Genomic DNA, 21,003 nt, shown 5'->3' with positions numbered 1-21,003 from the left:
GATGTTACTGAGCTCGTGAATTTGCCTGTTTCCTGTGTGATATGCTCCATTTAAGACATCTGTTTGCATTGTTTGTTTGGTTTAGAGGGGGTTTCAAGAGAGAAGGAGAGAGAACACAGTGTGCATGTGTGATAAAATGGTGAGAATTTGACAAGGAGCTATTGTTTTTGAAGATGGCTGGCTAGCAAAGTTCCTTTTGAGTCATTATTTAGTATTGCCAACACTTTCTCTTGGTGTTGTAATATTGATTTCCAGGTTGACTGGAGCTCAGAGTAGGCACAATCTTTATTATTCAAATATGAAGTACAAGTTTGGGATGGTAAAAACATCTGAAACGCAACTCAAATGTGTGACAGATGAGAAGGCTCAAGCCACCAAAAACGGAAAGAGTGGGGGCGAGACAATGAAAAACAAGAACCCCCTGAAACCTCTGACAGAAACTTCCGAGGAGAGCCAAACAAATTCAGAAACTGGAACCCATGCAGCAGATATGGTTTTGGAACAGGCTGTAGCGTTGTGGCGTACAGGATGGGAGGGTTGTTCAGATAAAGATATCTTGGAGTTTGCATGTTTGCTTGTTACATTTGCATTTTCCTAATGACAATTTGCTAAGTCATGTGGGATTTTTGTTCGCTAACCATACAGCTCCGGAACAACCATGTCTTGGAAGAGCCTTGGGTGCCAGCTGAGATGGAAACTTAATAAAGAAATGCACATCTCAGCGGATCTGAAATACAATTAATCTTTTTTTTAGGTAAAACGTGATGTATACAGGCACTGTGGAGATAAATCAGTCTTAAGTTGGGCGTTGATAATGCGTGCCTTGACTGCTACTGCCTGGAGTTTAATATAGTGATTTATATAGTATGTGGGGATGCTCTGAGTAGGAAATGCCCTACTGAAAGTAATGGCTAATTAAATTCACATATTCTTTCTACTTCCAAATTATCAAGTAGGAATCGTAGACCAGTTTAATTGAACACATGTCTGTATAATAAATAGCATAGCTATTGCCATCAAGTCGTTACAAGGAAAAAAATGTTGAGGAGATGGCGTTAACTTGAAAAACTGGCAATTGGTGTCTTCACTAGCGATGGGAAGACAAGATAGCACTGTGTGGAAGCAGCAGAAGGAGTATTAGGGCAGAAATGCTGCTAAATAAAGCATATGTAAAAATGTGTTCTGTAGCAATTATGGCTTAATATTTAGTTTGGGGCTTCTTAGAAGTGTTAAGTGAGACGAAAATGTGGCAAGCTGTTGCAATGCACTGGGACAGAAGGCTTTTCCTACCCTTTAAGAACTGAGCTAGATTTTCTGAAGAAAACCATCTCCCCACTATGCCTGCAGCTGGTATTCTCCTAGGTGTGTAGTCAACACTTCAGAGGCGCGAGACCGTGACCTTGAATACGTAGCTCAGTTAAAAACAGGAAATGTGCCACACCAAGTTGCTTAACGCTGCACTGAAAGCATAGTTAATATCGTCTGGCCTTCAGGTGACAGACAGGGATACAATTATTTATCCTCAACCTAAATCTCAAATCACATGCCCATCACACTTCGTATGTATGGGTTACTCCTGACAGAGGGGTTTGTAGTCCTGGTGGGGGGGGAAATGGCACTGAAAAAAACATGGGTGCCACATGCCCGAGCTCCTCAATGAAGGGGCAGACAGCCAGGAGCAAACTAATAAGTCATTTTGTTAATTACATTTCCTATAACTCACTGTAGCTCTAAGTCATCTTTATAGGGGTTATTAGGTGTGCTGTACAACGAATTGAAGCTCTTGAGGCCACTGTGTCCTGTCAGCTTATAACTGTTTTCCTGCTTAATGCTAGATGAGCTGAAGCAAATAAGGCAATGGAACAAATTTGCCTGCAGAGGTAATTAAACCTAGCTGCTCTGGACTAAATTAGATGAAACCAAATCGTAGCTCACAGACATTCTTACAGAATGAAAACTCCATGGAATTGAAAATTGTTTGAGGTGATTGTGCCTTTGTTAATGAGTGCTACCAAGGCTGAGGAAGTGTATTCGTGGAGTTGCCATCGTTTAATACCCAAGGCCCAAACAAACCATCTATTGTGATTAGGTAATTGTTGCCAGATATAGCTGAAACATCACCATTTGATTATTTTATTGGGCTTAAAGGAAAATGGAAAGAGTTTTCCCTGCTAAACTATGCTTCTTGCTAGGTGAGTAGAGGAAAGATCTTCAAATACAACACAAAACAGAGATCAATGTTGTAATAAAAAGCGGTGTTCCTCTATTTTTTCCACTCCTAACTATGTCAGGCAGAAGTCAAAACATAGATTACTGTTTCCGTGCTGTACTGTTGGATGGCATGGGAAAGATATCAACTCAGTATGGTATAAAAATAGCTACTAATGAAATAAAGGAAACAGATGACCGTGTCCCACAATGACAAGTCTTGAGAAGCTATAAACTAGAATTATATAGAGAAGATTCTCTACGGTTGCATAGAGAGCCTAAAATAAATGCTTTCTGCACAGAACAATTTGTTAGGCTGCGCTCACAGTATGTTTTAACATAATGGATGATGACAAACGCAGGAAAACAAAGTCAAGCTTTCAAAAAATACATATTTTTCCTATTTCCTGCTACAAGTACGCATATTATAAACAAAATTACTGGGCATAATGTGCTAGAACCTTGACTGTTCTTTTCCACAGCCTCCATCCTTATCAAATGACAGTGTTAATAGTGTCTGTATTTGGGATATAATCAGATTTATCCTCCCATTACAAGCTCACTTCTGGCTGCTCTAGTTTGAGCTGGGCTTGCTGTGTTTTCTTCAGCACTTGACTCATCTCCAGACCAGAAGCTATTAAGCAGTCTCTGTTGGGTTTATGTCTTGCTTGAACTAAGAGCAGACTGGGCCTGTGGAAATAATGCAATAGCAGTGGCTGCTGCTTGCAGTACCTGGAAGGCTCTGCTGATGGAGGAAATGGTTGGCCAGCGCAGGCAGCGTGCTCAGGGATTTGAGTGCCTGCTCTAAGGCAGAGAACAGTGACTGCTGTCCCACTGGGATGAGCCATGGGCTAGCTATCCCTCCTTTCTCAAATGTAGGTACATCTAAAGGGCCAGATGGCAGCTGGCAGAGAGCTGGTAGAGGAGAAATTGCGATATAAGCCAGGAGAGATCTTTAGGCTTGTGGCCAGCAAAACCAATGTGGATAGTCCATGGTTAGAAGCTATGTTTTAATCTCAAGCCTACTTTTCTTTGCCTTACTCTTCAAGATAAATCCCAAGGAGGAGAAAATGGGTGGTGGAAGTGATGTATTCTTCTATCTGCACTAATTATTCAAAACCCAGATGAAACTGGGGGTATGAGTGTGGTACACCCCAGTCCTCTATGTAGGATGCACCGCTGCCGTGTTGGAAGCATTCTGCCATTGTCACCACTAATGCCACCAATGGCAGCAGATGGTCTGGTAGTGCTTGTGCTTTGTGGGGCACTGCACCCGAGCTAGGAAGGAGCCATTCTGCAGCTTCTGAGCCTCTGAGACCTTTTCATGCCCCTAATTCCCATCGTTACCTTTCTGATCCTCAACTAGGCAGTCTTTTTTTTTCAGTCTCTTTCTGTGTTGTGGGAGGGCTAAGCAGATTTGTGCTGTTTTTTAAATGAATTGTGCTTTTTTAAAATGCTATTGCATTTTATTGCTTCAGCTCACTTGGCAGCCGTATCCAAAGTTTCCTGGTTTTCAATGTTTAAGTGTCCCAAGATAAATTAAAGAGAAGATTCTGGAGCTCCTGAAGTGCTGCCTTTACAGGGTTCTGCGAAATAAATGTCAGGTGGTTTTTCAAGTAGAGCCTTGTGTCCTTTTAAAATGACAAGCTCCAGTCGTACTGCTGTCTGACTTCTTTTTCTGCAAAGGAGTGTATCTTTTATTAGTCTAGGAGCTGACATAAATTTTCAGATCCCTCAGCAGTGAAGCAAACACTCTACAAACCAGCAAACGAGTATTAAAAGGTGAGGTATAATCCCCAAGCTGGTGCCTAGTCCTTTCTTCGCCAGCAGGAAACCCGGAGAGGAGATAGCTGTGACTGGACGGAGGGTGCCAGAGGCAAGTTATAACTCCATGCTAGTCTTTGTGTGGAAATGTTAAGCTCTGAATTAAGCTCATATGTGCCCAAGGACACGCTACTGGCCTGCATTGGCTCACCTGGGAGGAGCATTTGAAAGTCCATCGAGGGAAGAAGGGACAGGCCCAAAGGGTGCAGCGTTCTCCCAGCACCTTCTCAAGTGGTGAGGCCAGAAATCAGCACCAGTCTCAGCTGCATATTTCTGCTTCCGTGCCCAAATTCCTGACCTCCTGCCATCCCCTACCTGCCCGCTGTGTCCATGTGGCTGAGCGGGGAAGCTGTCAGACAGGTCGGCTGAAATGATCGGTGTGTTAAAAATGAAAACAACACCCACGCATGACCCCAGAAGCTTAACCTCCTCCTCCTCCTTAAAAAAATGTTTATTTACATTTTTTGGTGTTCTTAAAGTTGACTCCGTTTCCTCAACAGTTTCGGGACGCAGGGACAGAGGTGTGCAGGTGGGGAAGGCAGGAGGCTCTGCACCCTTGGGACCATAAAGGGCCCTTTTGTAGTAACTTTGTTCACCCGTGCCCTGGCCCTGTGCTTGGCAGAGCAGCTTGCTAGTGGTTTGGTTTCTTCCCAAGGAGATAAGGGGTTGGGTTTGGCAGTCACGTATGTTTTGAACATAGGGTTTAGGATTTAAATATGCCACTGCAGGCCTGTTCAATGTGGATTTGGGGGATATAGGGAAAACGCTGCCATGTGGGTGACAGAAGTGTGGAAGGGAGTGTGAATTGCCTCACACTGCCCCAGCCTGAGGTCCTGACGAGTGTCGGACCTGGAAAATGGATTAATTCAGGCGAGAAGAATGCTTTTACCTAACCTTTGCTGGTATTACTGCTGAGCAGTATTTGCAAAGAAGCACTGTGCTATGGGGTTGAGCCCAAGAGCCCCTGAGAGGAAAAGTCCTCGAGATGAGAGGCGGTAAACCTTGCCGACCTCTGGCGTCAGGTTTATCTCCAAGGAGAGCTGTGGGCCTTCACCGGGCGCTATCAGTTCAAATGGCAGGTGCCGACAGCTTGTGCTTCTTGGCCCGGAGTTAACCTAATTCTTTGCAAAGTCTTGAAGTTGTCTGAGGCCAAGTGGCTGTGGTGATGAGGGCAGGGCCCGGTGGCTCTCAGTGATACCGGAGCCTGGTGTGGCTTAGCGTATGCAGGCCGAGAGCTACAAATCCTGCAGGCCGCTGCCTTATGTAGACAATTCGTTTCACAGGACAGATAAAACAGTCTGCCCTATCAGTAATACACTCTTAAACACGTTTAGACTAGCCAAAGTGTTGGCCATTTCTTTGCTCTACCCCCGCCAACGCACACACGCGCGCACTTTATCCCACTGGCTTCTCCTTCTCTGTGTATCACTTGGTCTACAGCAAAAAAAAAAAAACCTGGATCCCAGCCAGCCCGGTCAATAAGTTTCGCTCGTTAATAAGAATTGCTTGTGTGCAGAGCAAACAGTGCTGTTCAAACAGTTTCCTCATCAAAACAGCTGTGCCACCGGGTTAACCCTCTTGCTGCCTACTGATCATACAGTCAGACCCGGCTAAGATGGTTTTGCAGCCTGGGTTTACAGGGTGATGGGATCTCCTGCTGAAAAGAGGGGACACTGGTAACAGCTTTTCGGCCGTGTAAAGGTGCTGAAGTCGTCCTGTGGCTTTCCACAAGGAATGTTCCTGTGAGAGAGGTGGCTGAATAAAAGGGATGGAAAGATACAGGCGGCACAGCCTGCGGTGTGCGTTACCTTGCGGTTGGGTTTCTGGGAGAGACTTTCACAGCAAGCAGTGAAAGTAGACAGTTTCAGATAAGGGCCACAGCAATTAGTGGAAGGTCATGCATTTCAGCATAGCCCTCTGACAAAATGTTTTAGAGAAACTACAACAGGAAAAAGCAGAGAAACTGCCCACATAGTGCTGTGGTTGGAGAATAAAAGCAATAGCTGTGAAAATACCCAGCCATCAGCACAGAGGTTCTCAGCAGAATAACTTCACATCTTCTGTTCAGCACAGCTCAAATGTCTTATTACGGTTTATTTACCCTTTCTGCCATATTAGGTTGTAGGTTTGTGTAACTTAATTACTCTTTTTCTAAGAAGTTTCAGTCACTAGCTCTGAACATCCAGTGAAGAGCCTGGCAGTGAATCCGCTCTGTATTAATCTCTAGTTCAGTGCCTGCAAGGAGATGGATCTGGTAATCTCCAAAGGACAAGAAGGGGGAGGAGAGCGCTGAGGGCAGAGGGAGCAAGACTTGGCAGCGGTGGCTCAGAAGCTCTGCAGAAGCCAGAGCAGAAACCCTGGCAGATGCTGCAGGGGGAAGTATGTGGAAGGATGGCAGAGCCATTCAGAAACCAGGCCTACAAGTCTGGGAAGTGTCACTGGAAGGAACCTGAGAGTGAGAGGAAAATGCAATGCAGCAGGAGCTGCCACAGAGAGCCTGGGAGCAGCCCAGCAGGCAGGAGGGCTGGGGGAGCCCTCCAAGCACAGCTAAAGGCAAAGGCCAACATTTCAGGGGACAGAGTTGTGTAATGCTAAACTCACAGCCGGGACCTCAAGAAAGTCTCCATTTCAGAAGGGAGAGTGCTTTGTGTTTGTGATTTTCATAGTTCATCTTGTGGATAATGTAAACATATTCTAGTAACATTTGCTGAGGTGATGTGTGATGACCCCTGGCCAGACTTCATGGAGCTGGGGAGCAACTTTCTCAGGCAGAGAGGTCTGCTACCAAACCACGCTGCCAAAAAGTGGCTTTTTTGAGCCTCACGAACATCTCTGGCTGTCCTGGATCCTTTCATTTCGAACACACTGCTTTCCTCGGTGCCTGGGGAGCCACCCAGCCCAAGGCTGCTTTCGGAGGAGCACGTGATCCTCAGGCATGCTGTGCTCTGCTTTGTATATACAAAGAAAAAAGCTTGGAAAAAGTTTCGTTAGCCCTCAGAGAGTGCTTTACATAATGCCTGAGAGGCTGGCAAGATGAAAGTTTCAGCTTTACATACAAGTTAGCCCCTAGCTTGCATATACATCAGTTCATGGCATGAAACAGGCTGTTTTTGCTATAGCTACCAAAAAAGTTAATTGGGTAGAAGTAAGGGGGTTTTAAAAAGGTCAGGGGGAAAAGCTCTGCTGTATTTTTGGTCTAAACAGAGGTGGTATGTGAGTGGTATCACTTGGATGGTTCTGGGCTGTGGGATACGAGCTCTGCGAGGCTTGAAGTGAGCACAGTCGGTGGATCTCCTACCACCTAGAGTGGCAAAGTGACCAGACCTCAAAATGCAGGTCTGGGAATCAGCGGTGACTCGACATCTCCACTTGCTGCATCTCTTCTCCAAAGATACAGTGAAGAGCCTCATCCTGACATGTTATTTACAATAACCCCACGCTTGCAAGTTTCTGTTGGGATTGTTACAGACATCTGCCTCAAACATCTGAAACAAACAGTTTTCAAACTTTTCCCACCACAAGTTTAACTGTAATGTTATATCAAAAAAAGCAACAGTGGTATTTTTACTATAAGCATACTTGGAAACTCATCCATGCAGTGCTCTGTGCTTCCGTCCGTTAAGTGAGTATGATGTTAGGAATTTCAGAGGCTTTCACAATATGAAGTGGAAAAAACTGTTCATCAAAAAGAATTATGTATTGTGTTTAAAAAATAAGTATGCCCTGAAGAAGTCTTTCCTTTATCTGAAGCCTTTCTTGAATAGGATAGTCCTTTAATCATTGTTTTAAAACCTGTTTTTGATTGAAACGTATTTTGGGGGAACTACTGCATGTCTTAAACTGTGCTTCTGGTTTGTTTTATTTCCAGGAAAGGTAGCAATACAGAAAGAAGATCTGCAGAAGTATCATAACAGAGACACCTGGTTTCAACTCCAGCACGTTGATGCTGATTCAGAAGTACAGGTGAGATTGCCTTGGCAAGGGAGCATTTGTAACAGTGCCATGGTAGCTTTGTGGGTTCCATGGCTCGAGGTGTGTAGTGTCCCTGCAGAAGGGAAGTACTGCTCATAAGTGTGGTTTAGGTTTCACTGGTATTTGCAGTTTCTGGGGGTATTTGTGTGTAGGGTGAATTACGAGTGTGCTTAAGTCAACAAGGGCTGGGATTCTGCCTGCAGAAATAATTAAAAGTATGTGAACTACCAGAGCCACTGATACAAAGAGGGGTGTGGTTGTCTGCTAGGTATCAAATAGCTTCAAAACTATAAATAACTGTTGATTACACAGGGAGCTGAACCACCTTGAAAATCGTATCTCTGCAGTACTGTCTTAAATAATTGTGTAGGCAGGTTGTCACAGGAATGGCAACAAGTACATCTCAGACAAAAAACCGCAACAGAACAACAAAAAAACTTGCCAGATTTCTAGGCCCTGCTCCAAACCCTGGGAATGCTAATGATAGTATCACTTCAGCTCAATGTAGGGTTTGGTACTTTGCAGGTTTTGGTACACAGTGTCACTCCTCTTTTTTTTTCTACTTAGCCTCTTTTGAAGCAGGTTCTAATTTCTATGACAGTGTCAGGTCTTGTGAAAACAGTCATTATATAACAAAACAAGAAATTAAAATGACGTAGCTGGGCATCAAGGGAATACAAATCAGATACTTAACTGATTTTTTTTCTATTAAAAAAAAAGCACACAAAAACCCACAGCACTTTTGAAACACAGCATTTGCTTAGGAGCCTGGATATTGTCTGGCCTGTACAATAAACCCAATAAATGCAAAGGGAAATGCTGCTTAGGAAACTGTGGTAGGGTTAGAAATAATATGCTGGCTTTAGCAAGCAAGTCTGGCCATACTAGGTCAGAAAAGGAGACATGCATTACACATCCAGGCCAATATGTAGTGTGGTTATAATATAGCAAAGCATTTGTGAAAATATATTCAAGGCTATTTTTTTCATTTATTTGGAGTGAGAAATAACGTACTGTTGTGCATGGGATGCAGAGAAGGCCTCCTGGCAGCTTGTTCAGTCTGTAGCATTTTCTTGTAAAATACTGATCCTCTTTAATGCCACATTTTGATGCCAATGGTGATGGGAAGGCTTTTAATAGCCTTTTAACATTGAAGTCTGTTCTGTTTACCCTTGTCTCCCTTTCTTCTTATCCCAAAGCCTCTGATGACAGTGACTTTAAAACAGTAGATGTAGTGTTTATTTCCTGCAGGATATGAAAACTTTCCCTTTGTAATTTATCAGTTGAAGAAGGTCAATATTTGGATAAGCCTCTTCATAGTTTATTTTGGTATAATATTTACACAGAGTGAGCTTGTGGAAGCTTTTTAGACCCAGGGTACTTTCTAGGACAACATTGGTAATTCAGGCTGCGAACTGAAAGGTTTGCAAACAGTTCTACCTTTTTGGAGAGACGATGAGCACGATGTTTGCTCGAAGAGCATGCTCTCTATTTGTAATTGCACAGTTCATCACTTCCACCGTTAGTGTCTTTGCAAGAGCACAACGTTAAAAGCTGCTTCTGGGCTACACGATAAACATTTATTACAACTAGTATAAATACAAATAGCCCTCTGATTTTATCCATTTACTTAAATGTTCCACGGTCTTTATGTTAAGTAGTCTGTACAAGGGCTTTATGTTTTCCATACTAGTGGGAGCAGAGTGGTAAATATTTTGTGGGAATTCTTGTACATGGGAAGATAGAGGAATGAAAGTGTATTTCTGTTTGTGTCTTTTATGCTTGCGGTATCTCAGTTGTATTTTTTTTTTCTAAACATTTACTTTTTCATTCGGAAGAGCAGAAGGAATATGTGCAGTAAGTACGGGTCGTTACTCAGTTTTTCTCCAAATTTAAGGAAATCATTTGAGACATTTTAAGAGGTTAACATTTGCAATGAATCATGCAAATACTAACAAGCAAAAAACAATATTCTTGTCCCAACTATCAGTCTCTCATTCTAGTAATTATCCTAATTGGCCACATATCTAGTGGATTAAGCCATGTGCCAGGGATTGCCTGCATCTTACTTCTGTTTTTTGTTAGTCAGTGGCCTTAATGCTGTTTTCCGTGTCATAAATACCGTTTTCCATGTCATAGAGCACTTTGTGGCTATTTAGTTATGCATCACAGCACTGCACTGAGGCAAGCCACTGTCCCTACTGTCAATTCAATACTTTGAACAGAATGAGAAAGAAGTATCAAAAAGTAAGTGACTTGGTTTGGGGTCAGAGTGGGTAATTAATAAATAAATGAACAACCCAAACCAAGCAAACAAAGAACAGACAAACCAGATTGGCTTCTGATTCCTTCTAATCATTAGGCCGTGATATGAAAGAAGCTGGGTGACAGTGTTAGGCCCAGAGAGAGCTGTTCTTTACCATATGCAAAGCCTGAAGATGTCCAGGTTTTAAGCAAGACCAACCAGCACAGTCGGAAATTGCAAACCAGCTTACAATCAGTGGATTATGGAAATATTAATGAAATATTAATGATCTTGGGTGCCTTAGTTCCCAGATGCCCAGTTCTGGGATACATTTGGCCTTATTTTGGAGAACAGAAGGATTGACTTGAACTTATGGAAAATAGCATTTCTGATGGAAGAATTGGTATTTTTAGCTGTTTTAGTTTAATGTGTATAATTAAAATTTCCTTATTGACATGGTTTGGACCTAACTTAGGGTTCAGAAATAGTACAAATTTTTCAAATGGAAATACTGCTTTCTTTTTTTATATAGAGAGAGGGACTAGTATATGAAGTGAAGATTACTCTCTTTTTTTTTTGCAAATGCAGAACAGTAAAAAATAGTGTTGATAGAAGTTGTGTGCATTTATTTATATTTCTGTGCTATTTTCTCCAATTTTATTCGGAAGCTGCAACTAATCATTCCGATGCTGTAATCAAAATTACGTGGTAACGTAAAACACTGTTGGACGTAGTTACCGAGATGCTTAGCTTGAGGCTTTGCATTCAGTCCTACGGTTTTCCAACCCTGCTAATTCTTACTGACTTGTAAAGATGTTTTGTGTTGTCAGGAGTGCAAGAGGCTTTTATTCTCTTGGTAAATCAGTGCCCCCACAGCTCACTGGCTGTTTTTGTTCCGGATAGTTTTACAAAACTGTGTTGCATCTTCTGCTAAAGTCTTGTCAGGGCATATTCCACATGCAGTTTAGGTATAACCTGGGTGATCAGACTGTTTTACTCCAAGTGGCTTAAGTTCAAGCTGCTCTGTGGAGCATGAGCTATAAAGTTCAGCAAAATTACATCTGTTTGGCATACGAATGGGAAATTATATGATTTCTGAATGTTTACTTTTTAAATCTACTAAAACGTGTTCAATGCTGCCTGGAAGATTTATTACACAGCATGTGGAATGAAACTCAGCAGGAGCTGTTAAATGCATAATTCAGGGCTCACTTTTCCACACTGGAAAACTTGTTCTGAAAGCATGAAGCTGTGACCAGGTGGGTTTGTGTGGATTTAGCTAAAGGGGTTTGAAGTTCCCATCTTGTGCTGGAGCCTGCCGGCTCCTCAATGGGATGCTGCCATGCCCAGAGCTAAATACTCAGTCGCTGACAGCACAAATGCTCAAGCATTTCTGTGGAAAGTGAAGCCATTGAACCATTAGTGAAAATGTTCACAGCCTATCTCAATGCAAAAGTTAAACCAGCCAGGCAGATTCAGAAGGGTAGAGGGATTTGCAACAGAAGACAGAACTTGCTCAGGTGTTTAAGCTCAGTAGGAGCGTGATCTTGCATGCTTTCCATGGGATGTGTCTCTTTTCCACTAGTCATTTGTCGTTCAGGATTTGCTGTTTTCTCATTCTCCTGCTTTTCAAGAACTGGAAGCAAAACTTGCCATGCTGCTGTGCGTACATCTCTCTTCAACGATTGCCTTTCCTTCACACGCAGGACTTTATCTGGCAGTAACTGATTCAGATGTTTGCCTGGGGCAGTAGATGACAGGTGCTCCCTATGTCCATATGTTCTCAGTTAAGCCCAAGTGCACAGCAAACCTTCAGAAGGCCTTTTCTGGTTTTGAGCAGGTTTGTTTGTTGATTTTTTTTTTTCCACAGCAGCTTCAGCCCTCCACAGTTTGGTGGAACTTGAGCTTTGCAAGCCAAATACCTTTTGTGTACATGTAATCAGTGAGTGGTTAAAGATCCAGAGACATTCTGATTAATATCAAAACGCACAAGCATATTCCAAACCATGCAGTCTGTGTATGCCAAACTGGGGGAGAAATAAAAGGAGAGCCAGTTACATTCTGACGTGTCTTCCTCTGCAGGCTCTTGCTTTCAAATGTTCCTGTTTTCAAGTGTCCTCCGAGTTGCTTCCTCCACAGCAATGCCAAATCTAAAATGGTCATGTTCTCCTGCAACTCAGCTCTCAGGATTAACTTTGGGAGTATTCAACCTGAGTTCTTGGTATGAACCATGAGAGCTTTTCCAAAGCTAGTCTTGGGTAAAATTCATTGTTGGGAGAGCGGAGCAAAAAAAAATACCCTGACAAAAAAGCTTGAAAATTGTTCATTTCCCCTTCCTCCTCGTAAGAGCTTTGATATGTCTGGAACATACCTATTCAGCTATCAACTTAAAAAACAAAAACAAAAACAAACTTGCATGTAAAGGGCAGATAACCAACACCAAAGAAGCAGATTGTCTCAATTTTAACCTTCTGTACTCAAATTCAGTGTGAAAAAATTACCAGTGTTAAGAAATACTTTCTTCAGGCACCAGAATCCCTTCCTCCTTCTTCTACCCTGTTAGCATTTTGCTTACCCAGCCTGTGATTATTGTTGAAGTGTGCCTGTTCCTGGGCGTGAGGCGATACATCCCTGGTTGGACCTTACAGCGTTAGAGGAAAACATTGCTGGCAGGTATGTTCAGAGTGCCCCTGCAATCAAGCCTTTTGTTGTGTTGGCACTCACTGCTGGCTCTGAAACGCTTTGTGTTTTAGCTAGAAGGATGGATTCGAGGCGTCCTGTGCTGCTCAGAAAAACTCTGCTCCTTTGTCAGCACCTCCCCGCAGAGAGCAGGATCTGTATTCCTCGTGTCAGGCTTCGTGAATGAAGCCCTGCCCTTGCCAGGGTGGGAGGTTTGCCATGGCTTCAGCAGAGCCAGGATTTCACCGCAAGCTTTTGACTCAGCTCTCCTGTGTTCAGTCCCGTTCGACGGTTAGAGAAGTTTATCCCAGATGCCCAGAGGAAGCTGGAAACGCGTTGCTCTGCTGTTTTCTTTTGCCCTCCCTTCATAATATTGTGGAAGTTGCCATGGTCTTCCCCATATCTGTCTGCTTCCTGTTCTATAAAAAGATTTGATTTAGCTACGAGCAGAGCAAACTGTACTGAATGGGAACAGTTCTGATGTTCACTGTTATTTTCTGAAAATAAACTAGTTTGAAAATAAATTAGGTTGAACAAATTGGCTTCAGGAGCAACTGCACAGGGCGATACCCCTCCAGTGACTGATAGAAGTATCTGCTCTCCTAAACAGCTACGAGCACTGCATGCCCACTGTCCAGCGCTGGCGTTAGCTGTGTTCCTGTAGGTATTTAGGTGCTTCTAAGACGAAGAGGGGTCACTGACACATTTTGTGTAACCCGCTGCAAGCACGGCTCTATGCAAATTTGAAAAAGAAGAAGCAGCTTCCAGGTTCGGTATCGGCTTTCCACCGCACACAGGAAATAAATGGGTGTTACCCTCTCTTTTTTTTTATGAACAGTGGCTTTTAGGTTTCCCTCTTTCAGTTGTTTTGAAATGATATGAAATCTCTGTTTTGATAGAGTGAGAAGATTCTCAAGGCTGCGTGCCCACTGATAAAATTATTTCGGAGAACTGACGCGTGTGGCAACACTGGCGAGCGTTTCATAATAATGTTTGTGAGAATCAAAAAGCCTGCTTATTGACCAGATCCTGCTCTGTGGCAAGACTTCCTCCTCCCCACACGAATATCAGAGTATTTAGTGCTCATGGGGGTAAGACAGTCTATCCCAGTTTGGTTTGTTGCTTCTAAAAAGCTAACCTGAAATAATAGAGTGAAAAGCAGTAAAAGTAAAGAGCACCTAGTGCTGAATACTAAATTCACATCGTTTCAGAGTTCTTTGTGCATTTACTGGAGCTTGGGATACAGCCCAGGGGTTCCTGGTGTTTGTTAGTGGTTTTTTTTTAGGAACTTTTTCCCTAAAACATCGGATCACATCTGCTTTGAGTTAGATCAGGTGTCTCATCCGAAGTGGCATTCAATCGCTGGGCCAGGTGATGTGTTAGGTTCTAGCCCAAAACGTGCACATCACCCCACCAAGAAGTGTCTCCTAGGGGTGTCTTCCTTGGGGAATGCTGCCTCTAAAGCCCAACACTTGTTAAAAATGCTCCAAGTGGCTCATGCCAGCACGGCAGAGCTCTGTGAAAGCAGTAACCTCGGGATAATCCGCTATTGTGTGTTTTCTTTCCTACTTCCACATACAGTGTTTAAATGAAACCACAAATTTGCAACTGCTGGAAACGTGAGACAAGTAAGCAGTGCGTGCATGCTTGCTGTACAGCTGCCTTCTGGTGTTTGAGTCTGCAGTAACTTATAGCTTCCAAGGAAAATGAAATTGTGTAGACAAACTTCTCCTGTACCTATCAAAACACAACTTTGATTCTGCCTTTTTTTTTTTTTTCCTTTTCAAGCTTGCAGTTAGCCTCCCTTTTATTTTTGAGACAACACTGTGGAGTTGTTCTTCCTGATACCTGCTAGTGTTACGAGGATCTTAACAAGATTGGAACTTGATTCTTTTTTTTTTTATTATTTATTTTAGTAAAGGCAATATTTAACAAGCAGTTACTTTTTTTCTTAGGAAGGCCTTTTAAAAGTTTTGTTTGTTACCGATTTCCTTTTGAATACTCGCTCCTTGCCTACGTGAAATTGAATCAGCTGATGACTTCCTTGATCAAGAATGGAAAAGTAGAACTTGTCTGGTTCCATGGTGGTGTTTTGGAGGTGATTAGGAAGGACACCCAACCTCTGAACCCACCCATCCATATTGCTCCCTGTGTAGGAGAAGGGAAGTGCTGTTCAGCAGTTGAGCTGGTGCTCCTTTGGCAGCTTGTTCCTTGAAAAAATCCTACTCTTCCTGATGTGAAGGGTATGCTAACGAACACCCCTGCTTCTAGGAATATGCTGATTTATTTTTATGTAAATGCTTCAGCTATTAATGCATCCTACTTCGAAACTGTCAAACATCCAGCTGCTTCTCCGAGTTCGCTTGCTGTGCAAAAGGGGAAAGAAAAACTTTGTGGTTAGGACACAGGCCTGGGACTCATCCCAGGTTCAGTCCCTGGCTCCACAGCAGAGATCTCTCTGAACTGAACCAAGCCACGGTGTTTTCAGTGACAAAAGAGGGGCACTGTGCTTGTTATCCTGCCCCGTTATCTGGTATTTCCTACTTGTAAATGCTGTCATCAACAGCTAGAGGCTCTAGGTGATATCACGGTCGTTCTTTTAATAATTAAAATATTGTTGTTGTGTAGTTGGTTAGTCTGGAGGAGAGGAGGCTCAGGGGAGATCTCATTGCTCCCTGCAGCTACCTGAGAGGAAGCTGTGGGCAGCTGGGGTCGGCCTCTTCTCACAGGTAAGCAGTGATAGGACCAGAGGGAATGGCCTCAGGTTGCCCCAGGGGAGGTTCAGGTTGGCAATGAGGAGCCATTTCTGCTCAGGAGGAGCAGTCAGGCACTGGGACGGGTTGCCCAGGGAGGTGGTGGAGTCACCGTCCCTGGGGATGTGCAAGGAGAGGTTGGGCCTGGTGCTTGGGGACATGGCTCAGTGGTGACATTGGTGGCAGGGGAGTGGTTGGACCAGGTGATCTTGGAGCTCTCTTCCAACCTGAGTGATTCTGTGATTATTTTAACAAGTAAATTGTTAAATGGTTAAATTCTGTTAAATTGTAAGTAAATATTTTAGCAGCTTCTTGCTTCTTTGCTGCATTTAGTCTAGTACAGATGATCAGTTGACCTTCTGTTGGTTAGATGAGGTCCTGATTTTATAATGCCGATTTATTGCACAGCTTTCTCTCTTCTCTTTGAGAAGTGCATTATCCAGTGTATCGTTCACCAGCGAATGACATGGTGAAGGAATGCTCTCAGACACAGGGTCTGATTTTTGGGTGGTCCTGTGTGGAGCCAGGAGCTGGACTCAGTGGTCGTGTGGGTCCCTTCCAACTCAGGGGATTGCCTGATTCCAAGGAGGAAATCTATTCAGATGGATCCTAATGGTATAGCTGACTTGGGAAAAAGCATTCAGTTTACGTACAAATTACATTTTCTGTGAATTAAACCTGCAAGTATGCTCCTGCAGCCTTATTTTCATGTATTTGTGTAACTGAATCTTTAACTGGAAGTGAGGAGGTTTTCTGGGAATAGTCATCGGGGCTGCCAGGCCCAGTGATCCCGTGACCTTTGTTTTGCTGTCTGAAGCTTTGAGGCACTTTTCGAGCAGCTGGCTGTTGACTAAGTCTTCAGAAGAGAAAAATGAGAGCTCCAAGAAGAGCTGGCTTCCAGCCCAAAGGCGGCTGAGCTATATTTTGTTCTTAATGTCGCTGGGAAAATGTGTGAGGGACTGCTGGCTTGAGAGCATTTTTGGTGCGTAATTTCGACAGTAGTGAGCTTTCATCTTAATTACTCAGTTTGAGTGAGATCTAGCAAATTGGTGTTGTAAATGAAGTTTACATGCAGGCTCACCTAAGTGTATTGAAGCATTCTTTCATCCCTGAGAGAGATCAGTCTCGCCTTTGTTTAAGATCAGTGGAAGCGTTCCTATGAAAGCATCTTACCTTCTTCGTGTTTTTCTACAAAGGGAGATTTTCTGAGAAGTTCTTAAACCTCATTTCATGTCTCTTAACTCCTTCAAAACTCATACCAGTGTTGATTTCTCTAACACAGGTAAGATGTAGGACATCAACAAAGATGGCAGCAGCTGTTATACAGGTTGATAATCCAACTTTGTTCTACAGAAAGCATGCTTTAGCTCCTGTGTTCAGATACGTGGAAGAGAGAACAGTGAGATTAAAGGAGAACACCATAAAATAAAGCCAGAAAGTGCCCTTTGTCCAGACAGGAGTGTGGAGGGAGTCGATCGTAACAGCACGGAGCAACGTGGGGCCAGGGTCTGGTCTGCACTCCCCTCTGCGAGGCGATACGAACAGCCTTTGGCAAGAGTGCTGGTGATGTGGACAAAGAGGAAAGGTCAAATCTGGAAGATATTAGGAAAGGGCTTCCGCATGAGTCGAGACAAACTGAGTCAATAATGACACCCACATCAGAGCTCTGACTAATTAGCTGGGTGGGCTTTAGGGTCCTTTGGTGAAAAAAAGGGGGAGAGGAGGTAGTTTAGAAGGTGAACAACTCCATTTTGGCCAACGGGATTTACAAATGACTGTTGGGCAGCATTGAAATGTTAGAATACATCACTAACAAAATGTGTTTTACTATAGGTGTTGTAAGAGTTTTTGCCAGTGCTTGTGTTTTGGAACATAACAGAGTTAACAGTTTGTATTCGTGATAGCCTTTATTTTCCTGGCGTATCTGAGCATAGATTTTTGACCCAAGTCACCATAAAGTCAATGTGATGGTGAGGAGTTGAAGACTGTATAACAGTAGATGCTGGTGACACGCTGGACATTTATTTTTCTTTAGTTGCCCAGTGTAGTTTTACTGATACCTGTCTCAAAGTTTATCATCAGAACTTCATAGCTTTTAGCCCCTTCAGTTTTCCAGAGTGTAAAGCATAGAGGTATTTCTTTATAACATGCTGATGTGATAGATTTTCAGTGGTTGTGTTGGGTATCTTAGCTCGGTGTTTCAAATGCTAAACATAAACAAAGCGACAAGAAAATATTTTTGTTCTAGACCACAGAAACTCCGTATCAGTCAGCTAGTAAAACACGCAGAGAGAGATAAGGTAACGGGGGAGTAATTATGCACTGTGACTGGGTGAGATGTCTGCTAACCTGGGTTCTTGAGCAAGTGAAATATCTCACGTGTACAGCTGTTAACCAGTCCTTAAACTCCTCCTGAAATTGCTCGTATTAACTGGCTTTCTTTGTTTTAAAGTGGAATGGGGTGGCTGGCTTTGCATAACACTGATTTTTCATGTGGTGTTTTTTTTGTTTTGTTTCAGGGAAAGGTCCACCTTGAGCTGAGACTGAGCGAAGTCATAACAGACACTGGTGTGGTCTGCCATAAGCTCGCAACACGGTAGGATTTGAGATGTAACTGCAGAGTGATGAGAAACAAAATCGTTAAATATAGTGTGCAATGCCTCATTTCAGAATAATTGGAGGGATCAAAACATTGACTGGAAATGAAATGTTCTTGTGCTCTGAACCTATTTACTAATTGTCCTTAATCAGTGGTATCCTTACGAATGTATAGGATGAGATGTTTATTCATTCTCATCCCTATAATCTACATACTTTTCTTCCTAATACTTTTAGATGAAACAACTTGGCAATTGTTTCAATAGAAAAATGCTCTCCTAGTGAAGTTCTGACCAGCTCTATTTTCAGACCAATATCTGACATTGCTTTGTTACTGCCTTTGCCAAAGCTTTGTCAGTAAGCTGTCGTGGTAGTCTTTACAGCTGGGACCTGTAAAGGTACAGCTGGTACCTATTTCAGGTCAAAAGTTACATCAGAATGGCTCTGCAGCACTTGGAGGGCCCAGCCTTCGTTTAACTGCTACCCGAGGACACTTTTTGTGATTTTTTGCCAAACTGCCATTGTGCAATTTGCATACGACTAAGTGATGATGATGAAATGCGTCCTAAGAAACCCGGTTCAAACCTGCAACTCCCAAGTCCTAGGCTGGCATCTTTGGTTGGAGTGTCATTGCTGTTGCCACAGATCCTGGGGCTTTGCAGAAGAGGGGAAAACACGAAGTGGGGAAAGATGGTTTATTGTCTTTCTACCCTGCTCTGTGTCTGCTGTGTGAGAGGATATACATGTGTGGGACACACGTGACTGTGGGCTTGTCATTAGGCTTGGACTGCTCCTCAGAGCAGGCCCAGAGGGTGCTGCATTTAGAGATGGAAAGGAGCAGAATTGCCCTGTGCATCAGCTTCTGAGCAAAGCTTGTGCTTTAGCCTTCCTGAAGGTGTGCAGTGCACCCTTAGTGATATAATACAGCAGCAGAGGCCTCTGCCTGCATCTTCTGAACTCCAGCTGCGAGGCAGGAGCCTGTGGTGTCTGGTTCTCTGCCAACACTTCAACAGGAACATCCTTCCACTCTCCCCATGGCCTGTTTTGAGTAGTTAGGTGATGCACGGAAGGACCTTCAGAAGCGTTTGCCTCTCTTTGTTTTGTTCTGAGGGTGTATGCCACACTACAGCCAGCTTTCTTTTAAAGGTTGTGTCTTCAGTCAAATAAGATCTGGTGGCATTGTGATAGCAGTGCTTTTTTTTTCAGTGAAATCCTTGAAATGCTACAGAGAGGTGTCAGAAAAGGTCGTTCTTAACGTGTTGCACATACAGCTTCATGCTTCATGAAAGCAATAAGGTGATGTCAAACCTTTACACTATGGCAGCGTGCAGCATTTGTGTTTTTTTTTTCTATCTTTCTATTCATTTGACCAGACAGGGTTTAAATCTTTATTCATATTCTTGCTGCTGTGGCCTTGATTTGAAGATTACTCCTTTCACTCTGTACAATGCAGAGGAAATACCTAGGCTGGCTTGTGAAGCATTCTGTGGCTTTGATTTAGGAGGTATTGTTCAGTAAATACAATGCATTAGTTCAAACGTGTAGACAATTTTTGAGGTTTTAAGCACTGAATTGTAATGCTCAGAGTTTCTCTTGATTTAAAGCTAGCTCTCGGCTCTTAGAAACAACCTGAAAATCGGAGCCCAAGCAATCTTTTGTCTGCTGAAGTCAACTTTTCCGCTGTCTTCCGCTCTCTGCAGCCTACCTGAGCACTGTGTTTGGCTCTGGCCCATTTCCACAGCTATTGTTTGGGTGATAGATGGGAGCAGAGCTAAGCTGTAGATAAGGGAAATCAGAAGTAGAAATATTTCTAGAATATGTAGTATTTCCATTGGTGCTGGTTTTTATAGCAATGGGTCTTGTATGCGAGAAAGCAAAAGGGAAGAAGAAAGAAAAGGAAAGGGGAATGATAACAGGAAAAAAAACAACCACTACATTTAAATGTAGCCTGGCAATTTCTTCATCCTGCACCTTTTGTTTAGCAAGGTACACAGCAAACTGCATCTCTGCAACATTTTCTACACTATCTGAGATCTCATTCAGGTTTCTTCATGGGTAGTTGGGCTCCGGTGTGTAGGCATGTAAGAAAAGACAGCAGGAATGAAGCAATGCTTGACTGAACGCCTGTGGAGCCAGAAGATGCCAGTGAGAAGGATAGTGCAGGTAGGGGAGGCAGAACCTTTGTTTCAGGTGGTTCATGAATGAAAAGTGGAGGCTGGGTGAATTGGAGGAGGGCAGCTACCAGCTGAGCTTTGGGAAAATAACTGATTCTTTCTTTTTGTGGACAGCTTCTGAGTTTATTGCAGTGAGTAAGTAAGACGAAGCTGCAAAATCAGGAGTGAAAACTTGCAAATCGTCATCCTGTGGACTCCCTTGACTTCCTTTTTATTTTTTTCCCTTTAAATTAATTTGGAGACTCTTTGCTGCAGAAAGATGAACGCTATCCTGCAAATTGGCATATAGATACAGCCAATTAAACAGTTTGGGTCTGCAAGGAGAACAGAAACTACTTCCAGTGGGCAGCTTGTATTTTAAAAGCACGTATGTGGGCTGACTGAAAACTAGGGCTAATTGGAAGCTTTTTTTTTTTGCCTATCCAGAAAATAAGTAAAGATGGGGTTTCTTACCAGCCCATGCACAGCTCGTGTCTTCAGCACTGTGCCCTCTGTGCCTGCGTGCATTGCCACCACCCTTGTCTTCCAGAAAGCCTCAGCAGCAGCTGAA

At 43.2% G+C, this 21,003-nt stretch overlaps 1 protein-coding gene across 4 annotated transcripts in view; it reads left to right on the top strand.

Moving 5' to 3' along the window:
- RASA3 (RAS p21 protein activator 3) overlaps positions 1 to 21,003 on the top strand; it is a 140,990-nt gene that overhangs the window by 77,009 nt on the left and 42,978 nt on the right. For all 4 annotated transcript variants that reach the window (XM_068679130.1, XM_068679112.1, XM_068679123.1 and 1 more), the window contains 2 exons: positions 7,901 to 7,995; positions 18,201 to 18,277. In XM_068679130.1, coding sequence (XP_068535231.1) covers positions 7,901 to 7,995; positions 18,201 to 18,277 — 172 coding nt within the window. The remainder of the gene's footprint in view (positions 1 to 7,900; positions 7,996 to 18,200; positions 18,278 to 21,003) is intronic.

This window comes from Anas acuta, chromosome 1 (genome assembly GCF_963932015.1).
Source record: "Anas acuta chromosome 1, bAnaAcu1.1, whole genome shotgun sequence".
Taxonomy (NCBI): domain Eukaryota; kingdom Metazoa; phylum Chordata; class Aves; order Anseriformes; family Anatidae; genus Anas; species Anas acuta.
The sequence above is the reverse complement of the archived record's forward strand: the minus strand, read 5'-3'. Positions and strand labels throughout refer to the sequence as shown.